Below are 13,175 nucleotides of genomic sequence, written 5' to 3' on the forward strand. Positions count from 1 at the left end.
CGTCAACGTTTCTCCCAAATCGTAGTTATCTGAACTCACCGAAAAATCGGGCCAAACTGTAGCCTTGAGTGCCGAGAGGACCTCAGGGTTCATCTCATCACTTTCGATGTTAAACTCGTAGACGAGATCTAATCTTGTTTCCTTGTATCTTCATTTATTTTAGATCTTCTTGACGACACGGTGGTGCAGAGGGTCAAGGAGGTCTTGATCAGTGGCACCTCTTCGGCTGAAGAGCCGCCAGCGCCGCTCTGCGATAAGTCGGCAGCCGAGAAAGCTGCTGCCATTAATGTAAGCGAGAACCGGGACGCCGCGTATCTTTATTCTTTTAAAGGGCCAAAGTGACTTCAACTCTTGCAGGTCTTGCCATTGACGGATGTCATCGGTCCCCTTGTTGACCACCAGGCCTCCGCCTCACTAAAGGATAAGGTCACTGATGAGGTCGCCAAGATCTCATCCGCTCATGCCATCGCAGGGGGCAGCGGGACCAAGCGGAAGCCGTGGGCGAGATCGAGCGCTCCCGCCAGTTCTCGGCAGAAGTCTGCCGGCTCCGAGGTAAAGCGCACCGTCCTCGCTCTTTGACTCCTTTTCAAAGATACCGGAATGGGGTCATGATTTGCTATCTTACGCGGGATACCGGTAGTCTGGCTCCTCCTCCAAAGAGGAGGACGTTGAAGCTGCCTGCCGGCAGGTAAGTGAAATTCTTAACCGATTTCGTTGACGTATGTTTGATCTTCGCTGATGATGTCTGTTGACCTTGGTAGGAGAGTGTCTGTTGACCATGCAGTTTACTCCATGGCAGCTGATATCAACAAGCCTGTGGATCCTAGTTTTCGAAGAGTGCATAACCGTGTTGCGCAAGATGAAAATTTCCTGCCTTTTGCTGGGGCTGCAGGAGCTGCAGACGGGACCCACATCCCAGTTCATGTTGCAGTTGAAGAAGCTAATTTGCACCGCAATCGTCACCATATCACATCAAGGAATGTATTAGTTGTAATTGGATGGGACGATCGTGTTATATTTGCAGATGCCGGATGGCCTGGAGCTGTGCACGACCAGCGGGTGCTCACAGAAGCTATCCGGAACTATCCCCATAGTTTTCCAAGGTTGCCATGGGGTAAGTACCAATGTTGACGGTTTTTTTAATCCAGTTAGTACACAACACCATCATATTACTCCCTCATGCAATTTTCATCTGAAATTTCTCATGTTCATTGTCTAGGTAAATATCTACTGGTGGATTCTGGGTACGCATGCCGGTGCGATTTCTTGCCACCGTACCCACATGTACGCTACCATTTGAATGAATTTGCTGGTCAACCACAAGGGAGGGAAGAAACATTCAACTATATGCACCCCTCCCTGCGTACTTCAGTTGAGAGAGCTTTTGGAGTTATGAAGAGTCAGTGGAGGATTCTTAGGGAGATACCTCTTTTCCTTAGGCCACACCCAAACGAAGATCATACACTACGTTTTTGCTCTCCACAACTTCAGGCTCGACAGTGCAGACCCCCATTTCATGACACAGAACCGGTTGTACAACGGGTACCCGCCCATCCCACAGGCACCACTGCTGCGCGATTGGTACGACGCACGGAATAGTGCCGCGGGGATGAGAGCTGTTCGTCACGCGATTGAAAGTTTACAACAATTAGTCCTGCATCACTTTCTATCCTTAATAAATTTGTATTCCTTGCTCATGTCTTTCTCAAGTTAGCCTATTTTATGTGTGTTCTCGGTACAACAACTGTCCTGTTGTTCTACTCGAATTTGTGTAACGCTATTATATTGCTATCTATGTGAACTTCGGTATTGTTAATCACGCATTTCACATTCATTAGAATTTTATCGAGCAATTAATTGTGTACATTAATCTACAACTAATCATCCTGCTGATCACATTGCTTCTTTTTTTTGTGCGCCTATCACTGTCAGCTCCATGCGCGCAGGCCTATCTGAGCAAGGAGGAAAAGCCCCACCCTCTCCCAAGTCAAGCCGACACCAGCAGCAGCGGCTGCAACGCCTTTAGTGCTGCCTGCGTACTGACAGCCCTGCCCGTCCCGTCACGTCGCTTGCATCACTGCTCCGTCGGCAATCTCAAGGAGCTGCTCCAACCGGCATCAAACTCCATCCAGCCTTGCTACCTACTATTCAGCCACCCACCATATTTACTACTAACAGCCTACAGTACTGATTACACTCAGATTTAATTCGATACTACAATATACACATACGAGCGCACCCTAAGTGCAGCGGTGAGTTTCTATATCCAATATTTAATCGTACGTCTTATTTGAAAAATCTATAAAAAATTTTTTAAAAATAAATCACACATAAAGAATAACAATAAAACTAATAATCATAAAAATTTTCTAATAATACAGATGGTCAATCGTTGGATACAAAACCCATAACTAGACTTGTACTTAACTAATGGTTATTGACAAGTTTTTTTAACCAGTAGACAAGCATGATCGAATACCTAAACGACTTACGGTGATATGGAGTCGCCAATATGACCAAAGCTTATTGATCTCTGGTCCTACGTTTTGCCCGTTGCGGCCCGCCCAACAAGCCATGAAAAGCGACCCCCACGAGTCGACGCGGCCCAGCCCGCTAAGCCCCGCCCGTTAACCCGCTAAGTCCCGCAGTAGCCAATCAACGAGCGGCATTTGATCGAGCCATCTCCGCCACTACCCGAGATGCGCCCCCTCCACACGTGGCCCTCCCGCACCTCAACCCCGACCGCCCGCCCAATCATCTTGCACCACGCGTCCGCCCCTCCCTGGACTCCTCTCGGTGGGTGGGAAGGGAGAGGAGAGAGGGAGAGGGGGGAGAGGGAAGCGCAGACGACGACAACACAGGTCGCGAGTGGAGGAGGAGGAGAAGCGAGCAAGCGCAGCGCAATTCTCCGCCGCGTCACCGAATTGGAGGATTTTCTGCCCTTCCCTTTTGCCGTGGCTGGAGATGCAACCGTCGGGACCCGGGGGGCAGCGCGTATCGGGCTCTCGTTCGGGTGCGGCGCCAGCGGCGGCCGCCACCTGAGGAGGATGTTCGAGTGGAACGACGACCAGCAGCAGGTGCGCCGCAGAGGAAATCCGTCCTTCCCTTTGCTTTTCTTAGCTGTAGTTTCGTGCCGCGGATGCTGTGGCGGCTGGATCTGCTTTGCTGTGCGAGCACGTGTACCGCGCGAAGCTAGTTTATATGTGGTGGTCTGGTAAGGGGATATTGCTTTTCCGCCTTCTCATTTCTAGGGGATTTTAGTGCTCGAAGAAGCAGCTGATGATTGTGAGCGAGCGAGCGAGGATGATAGGATTATTTCCAAGGAGGCTCACCTAGCAGAGAGAGTCTTGTGGGCATTTAGATGCTACCGCGTGCGGTTGGGTTGTGCTAGGTCTCATAAGGTAAGGTTACACTAAATTGGAAGTTATGTAACTTGTAGAATTGTCTATTGCGTCGACGGGTGGTGGATGTCCCAATAATCTTTTGCGACTCCACGGGAGTGCTGCCAATCTGACTTCTATCGTTTGTGAACCAAGGTTATATATTTTTGAATTCACGTGACGGCTGCTGGACGCTGATAACTTCAAGTTACAGTGTTTCTGTTGTGAATTATTAGAAGTAGGATCATACTCTGATACTTATGTCATTTGGTGTATTAAAGTTCTCTTATAGTAGGTCACTCTTTGGGTAATGTAAAATGGATTGGATTGATTATGAAAAATGGTCTTCTTTTTATCAAAAATTCATGATTCAGACAGCAGGCCTACCCATATGAATTAAAACGTTGTGGCTTAATAGTTTCGGTTTAGTGACATAAATTGTATAATCTCATATCACTCTCGATTATGAATAGAGAACCATGATAGGAATCTTGCATTCTAATTTTACACATTATTTATTCTACTATACAATTGAATTTATATTGTAGGGTATATTCATGTGTGTTCTCCTTTAGGACCTCATCTTTTCGCTTATGCTTATGCTTATCAGCTAAAATTTGAATTTTCAACCTTAAATTTGGAGCTGATTTTGAGGTTTTTTCATCAAAATTTATTTTTCAGCCTTTTCTTTTAGATCGCTAAGAACACGTATATAACAGTTTTATTCACAAATTACTTTTCATTTGCAAATACGCCGTTTCGCTTATTCGCGCGTTTCGCTTATTCCGCGAATAAGCGAAACGATGGCTCTGTAAATTGTTTCAAAATAATTTGACAATGAGACTCTGCTTAAATTTCCTCAGAGTATTTTCAGATTATCGTTTGAATTGCAGGTGGGAGATGCAATATGGGCTGAGTTCAATGAGAATGAAGACCATATTGTGCCTTACCCTAAGGATACAGAGGATAGTGCATTAGTAAGTGTTGGAGACCAGAAGAAGAATGATGAAGAAACTGATAATATTCCTGGCCTTACTGAACGAAGTTCAAGTGGTCAAACTGAGTTTCCAGTTTTGGAAAAGCAGCCTGCCTCTCAGGCTAGTGAACATTATTCAGCTACACAACTTGACGTTGAATCCTGGCCTGACTTGCCTTCTTTGAATGCCACACTTGATAGAAACTACAGCGATGATAATATAGCATCTACATATTTGGATTTCAGTTCTGCACCTAGTTTAGAGAAGGTCACAGGAAACACAACAGGTTTGTTTCATCCTATTACTGCTGCATGTGGATTTTATTCCTGCTTCATTTTCATAACAGCTAATCTATAAGCATGTTGATGCATGGAAAAAAGGATACCATTTATGTAAAAGAAGAGGTGACATAATTTGTGAGCAAATTATATAGCTTTTGTTAACCCATGTACAGTGCAGCTGGATGGTGAAACTGAAGTGTTTGGTAATGATCATGAAGAAAAGAGTAACAGCTTCCTTGATTGTGACTGGGGTAATATCGGAGATTTTGATGATTTTGACCGCTTATTTAGGTAATATCAGACACTGGAAGAGGTTTTCCCTGAAATCTTATGAATTAATAAAGTCATCACATGTTACAATTGAATAAACTCATCACATGATGTTATTGTCTACAGCAATGGTGACTCCATATTTGGTAATGAGATGGTTGCTGATGGCAGTAATTTTCTCTCAGCATCTTCAGATCTGGTGGATACTACTGTACAATCAATCCCCTTTCCAGTATGTCGATACATTAATAATCTTCCACTGTGAATTTTCATCTCTTTCCATAATTTTGAACTATTTTTTATCTATACTATTTACTTGATGGTTCCACAGCATATACCACTGAATAAACAACTATCTTCTGATCATGGATCTTCGCTTCTGATTAATGAAACGTCTGGTGGAACTACCGAACAAGAAAGCAAGGTAAATGTCTAAATGCATGCATTTATGTGTCATAATTAGCAGTTACTTCTTGGCTACTCCTGTTATTCATTTTTGGCAGGTAGTAGACGCTAATGCTAAATCTGGAGAGCAAGCTGAGCATAAAAATCATCTGAATAATGAATATTCTGGAAAACCAAATCAGTTTCCAAAGGAGGTAGTCAGCCATGTGATGCATCCTATCAACTTTTATGAATGAAATCCATCTCCCACATTTTGTTATAGTGATACACTAAAATATGTCCTGAGGTTGTTTTCATTGTTCTGATCCCTCATATAAGAGTGTTTACATTTAGGGTAATAAGTTTGAAGGACAGCTGTTCATTTCGAATTAGTTTTTTGTTTTACCGAATTCTTCATTAGCATGTATTTTAGATCCAGGAAGCCATCTAAACTGATTTAATTATAAATCAAGGTCCTTTCTGACAGTTTCAGCTATAACTTTGTGATGTCTTTTAAGGTTCCAGTAAATTAAGCACTGTGAGGCATCATAATGACCAACATACATTCATTATATGATACTCTTGTGATTTATGATACTCCTTTTTTTTTGTTTCTATTGGAGGCTGTCATGTTTATCTACCTTTTTCATTATAAATGTCAATTTTTCAAATTAAGATTTGAGATGCAGTTGAATATTGATTAGTTTATCTGACTTGAAGGGAACAAGTTTGCTCTCTTCCTAACTAAATGTAAATATGTTTCTGAACACAAATATGCTTCTCCATGTAGGGAGATGTGCAGAAGAAGTCAGTGAGGTCACGGAGAAGAACAGAAGAAAGAGGCAAAAGTAAAATGTCCAATAGTACAAGTGGCTTCTCCCAGAACCAAGGACAGCATCGACCAGCCAGTTCGCATTCATTGGCCAAAGTCCCTGCGCAACCCCTTCAGACTCAATACTTGCTATTACATGATAACAAGAACATGGGACAACTTCAGCAGGCTAATCAGTTTATTTTCCCTGGCTATGGATATCCTTCATATCAATTTCCTGGCATTCCTCTGATGTCAAATGTTCAGGCTGAAAGCCATCAAACAAAGCCAGCTACTACAAATTACCGAACTTCAATAGATTCCCCAAAACAGTCAAGTTCCGCAGAAAAGTCACAAGATATACCATCAAGACCATTGATGATGACACCCCAAGAAAAGATTGAAAAGCTTAGGCGTCGACAGCAAATGCAAGCACTGATAGCTATTCAGCAGCAGCAGCAGCAGTTTGGTCAAGATGGTTCTGGCAGCGATACCATGGTACCTCAAGCGTACTCACCAAAGAGCAAAAATCCAGATTCCTTAGGGAGTTCTGTTGTCATAGATGATAATGCAAATAAAGTTTTCTCACTAGAGCTGATTCCAACTGGCCATGAAGAGATTCAGAAGAGTTCTGGGATTCCTGATGACCTCTTTATAGAAGAAAAAATATATTATCAGCTTCAAGATGCTCTTGCGAAGGTAGCTTATTTAGTATTTCTTCAGATTTTTACATTGATTTTTTTATGCCATGTAAGACCATATCTGTTGCAGGGCTTATTTCAAGATAAATTAATTGACCATATTTTCTTCTTTACACAGTTGGATACCAGAACTCGGCGTTGTATTCGAGACAGTTTACTCCGTTTGGCCCATAGTGTCTCAGAGAGACAAATTACTAGTGACAGAAGTAGTGCTAACAAGAGTAATAAAGATGATGATGAAGTTTCAGAAGACACATCTAAAAGAAGGTATGCTTTGCTTCATGCCATAATGGTTCCATTAAGTATTACCATCCTAGCATTTGGACACTGCTAGTAGTAATGCGCTGCTTTACTGTACATAATGCAATATTGCAATACTCCCTCCATTAAAAGTCTAAGCATATTTCTTTTTTCACCAAAACCAAGAAGAATATAACTCATCCCCCATGTAACAAAATCAAGGAACTATATGCATGCATGCAACCAATGAGTATTAAGATGGTTTCTTGGGCTCTGATCAACAATTTAATTTAGCACATTGAGACTGCAAATATGATCATCTCATTTGGTAAAACCAAAAAAAAAATATGCTTAAGACTTTTGGATGGAGGGAGTATATAAGTAATATTGCTATTTTAGATCAAGATACTCCTAAGTTGAACGATTGTACATTTAGGAATAAAATTATGTTCCAGTCATCAACAGTACATCGGGCACAACAGGGGATAATGATCTGAATGGCATCATGTTTGTGTACTTCTATCTAATTAAACTAGGATAACAGTTCTAATATTGTGAATTGTCCTATCATATCATATTTACCCAATGATATTTGAAATTGAATAGGATAAAATATTGAAATTAAGTAATCAAAAGTTTCAACATCTTTGTTTTGTTGGGGTTTCTCATTTCTTTTAAGATTTTATTTGTTAGTTCATCCTTAGTAAAAGGATACTATGGATCCAATGCTAGTTTTTTTGTTGTACTGGTTGGAGGGAACAGCTGAAGGTTCCCCTGACATTTTGGTTGTAGCTGGAATGTGCAGCCTTGTACGAAAAGATTCTGAAAATCTCTCCACAAAAATAAACACAACCCTAGCCAAGAAGCTCTGAAATTCCTTCATCATCCAGCAAGTAGTTGAAGATCTGCAATTTCTACCTCGTACCAATTCATCTTATTTATACCATCTTTTTGCTGCTTGCAAGTAGCTAGCTGCCGTTGCGTATATATGAGTACAATAGGTATATTTTTTTTCAGTGACAAATTATTGATTGATACAATCCCAGATCTCCAGCAAGTGAAGCAGAAACAAACACAAATCCAATCGACCGCATTGTGGCACATTTACTGTTTCATAAGCCTTGTTCAAAGGTTTCAACACCTGCAAAAGAAGAGATCAAATCCTCAACTCCATTGCCAACTGAACCTGGTGTGTGTGTGTTTATAATATATTTGTTGGTTAACTAGTCTGAATATGCCATCATGAACTAACATGATGCTTGGGATTTACAACACTGTGCAGATTCGAAGATTCCTACAGACGCACCTGGGGGACCATCAGAAAATCACCAGAATGGGCAAGAAATGACACTGCAGCCTTCACTGTAATGTAAGATGTATTAATGGAAGATTTTGCTCAAAGACCAGTGAGATCATAATTCTTTGTGTATCTGATGGCCCAATTTCTCTGCGAATGGCTGGTGTTTCTCCTTAGAGTATGTGGCAGGGGACCAATGAATTGCTCAACATCAACATGGTTAGCTGCCTCTAAAGATGGCCATTGCCAGTCCGCTGATCACCTCCACTGTCAGAGATCATTACGTGATGTATCCTGCTGTATCAGTTTCACCATCCTAGTGCCTTGTGTCATATCCCAAAAAAAAAAAAAAAAAAAAAACAACAACACTGTACAGTTTAGACTGGATTCATGCCGAGGTGACACTTTGGGTGTGTATGTTAGAGTTCACTGAAAGAGAGCGAACATTTGGCTCTAGAAATACTTTTGCCGTTGGAAATTCCTCGATCTTATTCCCCAGAAAATGTCCTGTTCCACTCCATAACATTCATGTGCTATGTGTTGGTCGCTAAGCTCGAAAGAACTTTGTCATTCTAACGGAACTATTTGATGACACATCTTTTGCATGCGTCGGCGCTAACGACTTGACGGATACATTCATAGGTGGGGTATTTTTCGAATTGGCATTGCTAAAATTGTGTCGCCATTTTTTTCAACCGGTTGCAGTCGATTTTTGCTCGGTCCAATTATTTCCAAGATGTGGGGCTAGTATTTGCTTTCACTCGAACATTAAACTATATTTTCTGCTGTTCTGTTTTGTTTCTACCGTACATGCTGATATTATTAACGGATAAATTACTCGTACTAATCACATCGTACTTACTCCCTCCGTCCTAAAATATAATAACTTTTAGCACTTAAAATTTGTCTCAAAATATAACAATTTCTCCACCAACATTCTCTTCCCAACCAATCAGAACCCTCCACCATTCACTTTTCCCACCTACCTCCACTATTCATCCAATCACAATCCTCTACCACTCACTTCTACTACCTACTTTCTTAATAACCGTGTCCAACCATAAAACTTATTATATTCTGGGATAGAGGGAGTATATTATAATTACATACTAATTACATATGTAATTTTAAACTTACATATCTAATTTTGGAACTTATATATGTAATTTTGAGACTTACATTGTAAATACACTAAAATTACATATGTAATTTAGGAATTTACAATATACTCCCTCTATCCACAAAAGTTACACATATTACTTTTGATACCAAGACCAAGGAGAAATTAAATCATCTTGGATGTTACAAAATCAAGGAGTGAATGCAAGCATACAACCAATGAATATTTAGATGACTCCTTGGATTCTAATAAAACATTTAATTTATCTCTTCATTTAAGTCTTGAATGCATAAAGAATTAAAGATTATAAATAGGAACAACTTATTTGGAAAAACTCAAATGTGAAATAGGTGTAACTTTTGTAGATGGAGGGAGTATATGAATGCCGACTATTTTTTAAGTAAAAAATATAGCACCATATGGAAACAAAACAGGACAGCAAAAAATATGGGACTATCTACGTATCTGTTGATAGAAAATCCCACCTCCTATCTTTCAAATTTTGGACTATTAGATATGCTTTAAGATTCGAGCAGACCCTTTAACCCTAACTCCTCTTCTCCTCCCTATCCAGATCACGCCGCCACCACTCCTCTCGTCCCTCGCACGAACTCCCGCTGCCACCGCCCCTCCGCGCCGCTGTCCAGCCGGCAGCCACCGCCCCTCCGCGCCACTGCCCGCCTTGTTGGCTGGACAGAGGGCATCAACGGCGCCGGCGAGGCCCCCCCGGCCAGCCTCCTTCCCCTCCCCCCCTCCTTCCTCCTTGAGCAGATGCCCCCTCCACCAACGCCGGCCCACCGCCGTCCTCCAGCCCCGCGGCTTCAGTGCTGCCGCTGGCGCCTCGCCGCCCACCTGATCCGCCGCCCACCGCTGGGCTGCCGCCTCCCACGGCCATCCCTCTAAAGCCGGCAAACTTCCCCCTCTTCCTCCTCCCCCTCCCCCCCTCTTCCCACCCCCACCCACCCCGGGACCCTAATTCGTTGGCCCTCTACTGGAGTTCGGGTTCGCCGGCGCCGGAGAAGAAGAGGTGGTCGCCGGAGTTGGAGAAGAAGAGCATGAATCGTGAAGCACATCCAGTGATCCAAAATTTGCAAGATTTGTGGTTGGATTTTCTGTCGACAAAGCTTTAGCAATTCCGAATATATATATATAGCTCCTCCCTTTATTTGAAAAAGCACACATCCTTCCTTATATGCAAATTTGCAAATTACCGAACGTGTAATTTGTGAAGACATCTACTACACAAAAACCTTTGTACCTGCGTTTGTTTTTGCTCCTGTTACCAATTTATGAGTATGTACATTAACAGCTGTAGTCCATTAACAAGTGTCACTCATCCCATCAAACTGGTGGCATGTAAAGCAACTATCTCCCTGAATTTCTCTATACAGTATTTGAATTAACCATGTATATGTGTCAAAAAGAGAAAGAATTAATCAAAAGAACTCGGTAGGAGACCATGCTACTCCTACTCCTACCATGGTTTCCGCTGTTCCGTCTCAGTACTGTCCGCGTTGTGGCGCCTCCTCAGCTCCGCCCAGTGGTCGTACGCGTCGCGCAGCCGGCGACGGAACCGTACCATGTCCAGCCGCACGTTCTGGCCATCGAGGTAAACCTTCTTGGTGACCTGCCACCCCTTGGCGTTCACGGTGTCCGGGTCGGTGAGCACCGCGTCATCCTTGGCGTACTGCCGGTACAGCGAGCTCTCCGCCGGCTTGATCTTGTACGGCATGTACCGCAGCCCGAGCCGCCGCGCCGGCTCGCCGTAGTATGTCTCGGCGGCCCAGTCGGTGCCGAGCGGAACGACCTGGATGAAGACGGAGCCCGGCCGCATGAAGAGGAAGTGCGTCATGGCCGCGCCGTGCACGCCCACCATGACGTCCGATGCGTTCAGAGCACGGTACATCTTGGCGAGCTCCGTATCCTGACGAGGCTGGAGCACGGCGACGCGGAACCCGGCGCCAGCAGCTGCACGCACCAGCTCGGCCTCGTTCTCGATCGCGCGCGACCCGTTCCGTGACACGATCACCAGCCGTGGCTTGTCGTCCTTGAGCGCGCTCTTCTTCCTGATGCTGCCTTGGGTCGGCGTCCCCAAGGCCACCGCCGCGGCCTTCTCCTCCTCCTCGATGATCATCTGTATGCGGCCGCGGTATGCGTCGTCGAGCATCCGACGGAAGTCCTGGATGGTACGGTTGCCCGGCATTCGTGCGGCGTCGATGGCGAGCTCGTCGTGGATGCGCAGCCCAACGACGGCCTCCGGGAAGCAGTGGGTGCGGCGGTCGTTGGTGAAGTCGATAGGCGCGTAATCGGAGAGCTGCTCGACGATGTGGCCGTACTTGGTCATCCACCAGTCGTGGTACTCGAGCATGACGAACACCACCTTCTTGTTGTACTGGCGCGCGGTGATGTAGAGCGGGATTATGCCGTCATTGAACTCGTGGTACACATTGCCGGTGTACCCGCCGGTGGAGAACACGACGGCTGGGACGTCGTGCCGGACGTCGCAGCTAGCCGGCGCCGCACCCCCCTCGGGCACGGCACGGAGCCGGAGCTCGTCGATGGTGCTCATGATGCTGGACTCCCACTTCCGGGTGTAAGGGCGGATGCGCTCGTCCCGGCCAGCGGCGGCGGTGGAATTGTCCGGCGGCGGCACGAGCAAGAAGAGAGAATTGGAAGCGGCCTCCGTCCGGACGTCCCCGCGCATGACGCACACGTCCGTACGCATGGCGGTGCGGTCGCAGCAGATGGTGCCGTTGGACACGGCCGCGCACGGCGGCGGTGGCGGCGTCTCGTCGTCCAGGCGCGTCCTCCCCATCTGCAGCAGGTCGTCGACCGCGGCTGAGAAAGGGCTCCCTGGCAGCAGCAGCACCAGGCAGGAGACAAGCGCGAACCCCGCGAGCATCCGCAGCAGCGCGTCGTGGCCGTGCTTCCGGTGGTGGCACGCGTAGTCCACGAGCCGGCGCCGGAGCTCCTTCATCTTGCCGGCTCCTTCCTCGGCCACCAGCTGCTGCCCCTCCTCTGCCGTCGCATCCCCTTTCCTCTGCTGCTGGTGCAGCAGGAGGGTGGCCCTATGGTGTTGCACCATGTCACCCAAATCAATCCCACCTCCGACCACAAGTCCAGGAGAGAACAAGAAAGAAACAGAGCAAGACGAACAAGAGGAGAAGATGAGGTAAAAAGAGCTTTTCGCTCCGAGTTGCCGTGCAAAGAGGCTAGTACCACTCGGTGGCGTGATGGTGTGTCTCGTAGAGTCTAAATGTGGGTGGGGGGAAGGCGTGAGGAAGGAATTGACATTCCCCCGCTAATAAAAACCGCGTTTCGGTCAGGGTGGCTATAGCTTGCGGGGGAAGGGAAATTGGCTGCGCCGCTGACCACTGGAGATGGACTGGCACTGGAACGCAGCGGCGTGTGGTGGGTGGTGGCACCGAACGAACCTGCCTGCCTGCGTGCGTCGCGTCGCGTGGGTTGGGACGTTGGGTTGGCGGCTGCAGCTTGCTGCTGCCGTTGGTTGGAAGCATCCCACGGGATGGAAACGTTTGCGCGTGCTTTCCAATCGTTTTTTTGTGGGCAGCATGGGAAAGCGTGCGTGCGAGTATTAGCTGTCTACAGTCCATGTTGCACTGTGGCTGTTTTGTGCGTCTGGGACTATCACGCATTGACGCTACTTCTTGCCCATTGATTTTCCACACGCATATTTTTCAAACTGCTAAATGG

At 45.6% G+C, this 13,175-nt stretch overlaps 2 protein-coding genes across 4 annotated transcripts; one reads left to right on the top strand and one right to left on the bottom strand.

The window, feature by feature from the left end:
* The first annotated feature begins 2,699 nt into the window (after nucleotides 1-2,699).
* Nucleotides 2,700-8,844, top strand: LOC127777208 (protein LNK2). 3 transcript variants are annotated; one of them, XM_052303769.1, is made up of 11 exons: nucleotides 2,700-3,077; nucleotides 4,274-4,643; nucleotides 4,812-4,929; nucleotides 5,035-5,140; nucleotides 5,240-5,332; nucleotides 5,412-5,507; nucleotides 6,083-6,802; nucleotides 6,923-7,071; nucleotides 8,091-8,233; nucleotides 8,327-8,413; nucleotides 8,519-8,844. In XM_052303769.1, the coding sequence occupies exons 1-10, from the start codon at nucleotides 2,700-2,702 to the stop codon at nucleotides 8,410-8,412; spliced, it is 2,259 nt and encodes a 752-aa protein (XP_052159729.1). In that variant the 3' UTR covers nucleotide 8,413; nucleotides 8,519-8,844. The 3 variants fall into 3 exon arrangements, with proteins under 3 accessions (XP_052159729.1, XP_052159719.1, XP_052159731.1); XM_052303759.1 differs by having other exon boundaries at nucleotides 8,327-8,844; XM_052303771.1 differs by lacking the exon at nucleotides 5,412-5,507 and having other exon boundaries at nucleotides 8,327-8,844.
* Nucleotides 8,845-10,759: 1,915 nt separating this feature from the next.
* LOC127767024 (xylan glycosyltransferase MUCI21-like) lies at nucleotides 10,760-12,754 on the bottom strand. Its single transcript, XM_052292226.1, has one exon. It carries the CDS (start codon nucleotides 12,544-12,546, stop codon nucleotides 10,936-10,938), a length of 1,611 nt encoding a protein of 536 aa, XP_052148186.1. The 5' UTR covers nucleotides 12,547-12,754; the 3' UTR covers nucleotides 10,760-10,935.
* Nucleotides 12,755-13,175: the final 421 nt, after the last annotated feature.

This window comes from Oryza glaberrima, chromosome 1 (genome assembly GCF_000147395.1).
Source record: "Oryza glaberrima chromosome 1, OglaRS2, whole genome shotgun sequence".
Taxonomy (NCBI): domain Eukaryota; kingdom Viridiplantae; phylum Streptophyta; class Magnoliopsida; order Poales; family Poaceae; genus Oryza; species Oryza glaberrima.

What these genes read in the sequence shown, in the direction of transcription:
- LOC127777208 (XM_052303759.1), top strand. Translation starts at nt 2,700, where the DNA reads ATGCGCCCCCTCCACACGTGGCCCTCCCGCACCTCAACCCCGACCGCC. An exon ending in GGTCACAGGAAACACAACAG is followed by an intron (nt 4,644 to 4,811) that starts GTTTGTTTCATC and finishes ACCCATGTACAG; the next exon opens with TGCAGCTGGATGGTGAAACT. An exon ending in TTCAAGATGCTCTTGCGAAG is followed by an intron (nt 6,803 to 6,922) that starts GTAGCTTATTTA and finishes TTCTTTACACAG; the next exon opens with TTGGATACCAGAACTCGGCG.
- LOC127767024 (XM_052292226.1), bottom strand. Translation starts at nt 12,546, where the DNA reads ATGGTGCAACACCATAGGGCCACCCTCCTGCTGCACCAGCAGCAGAGG.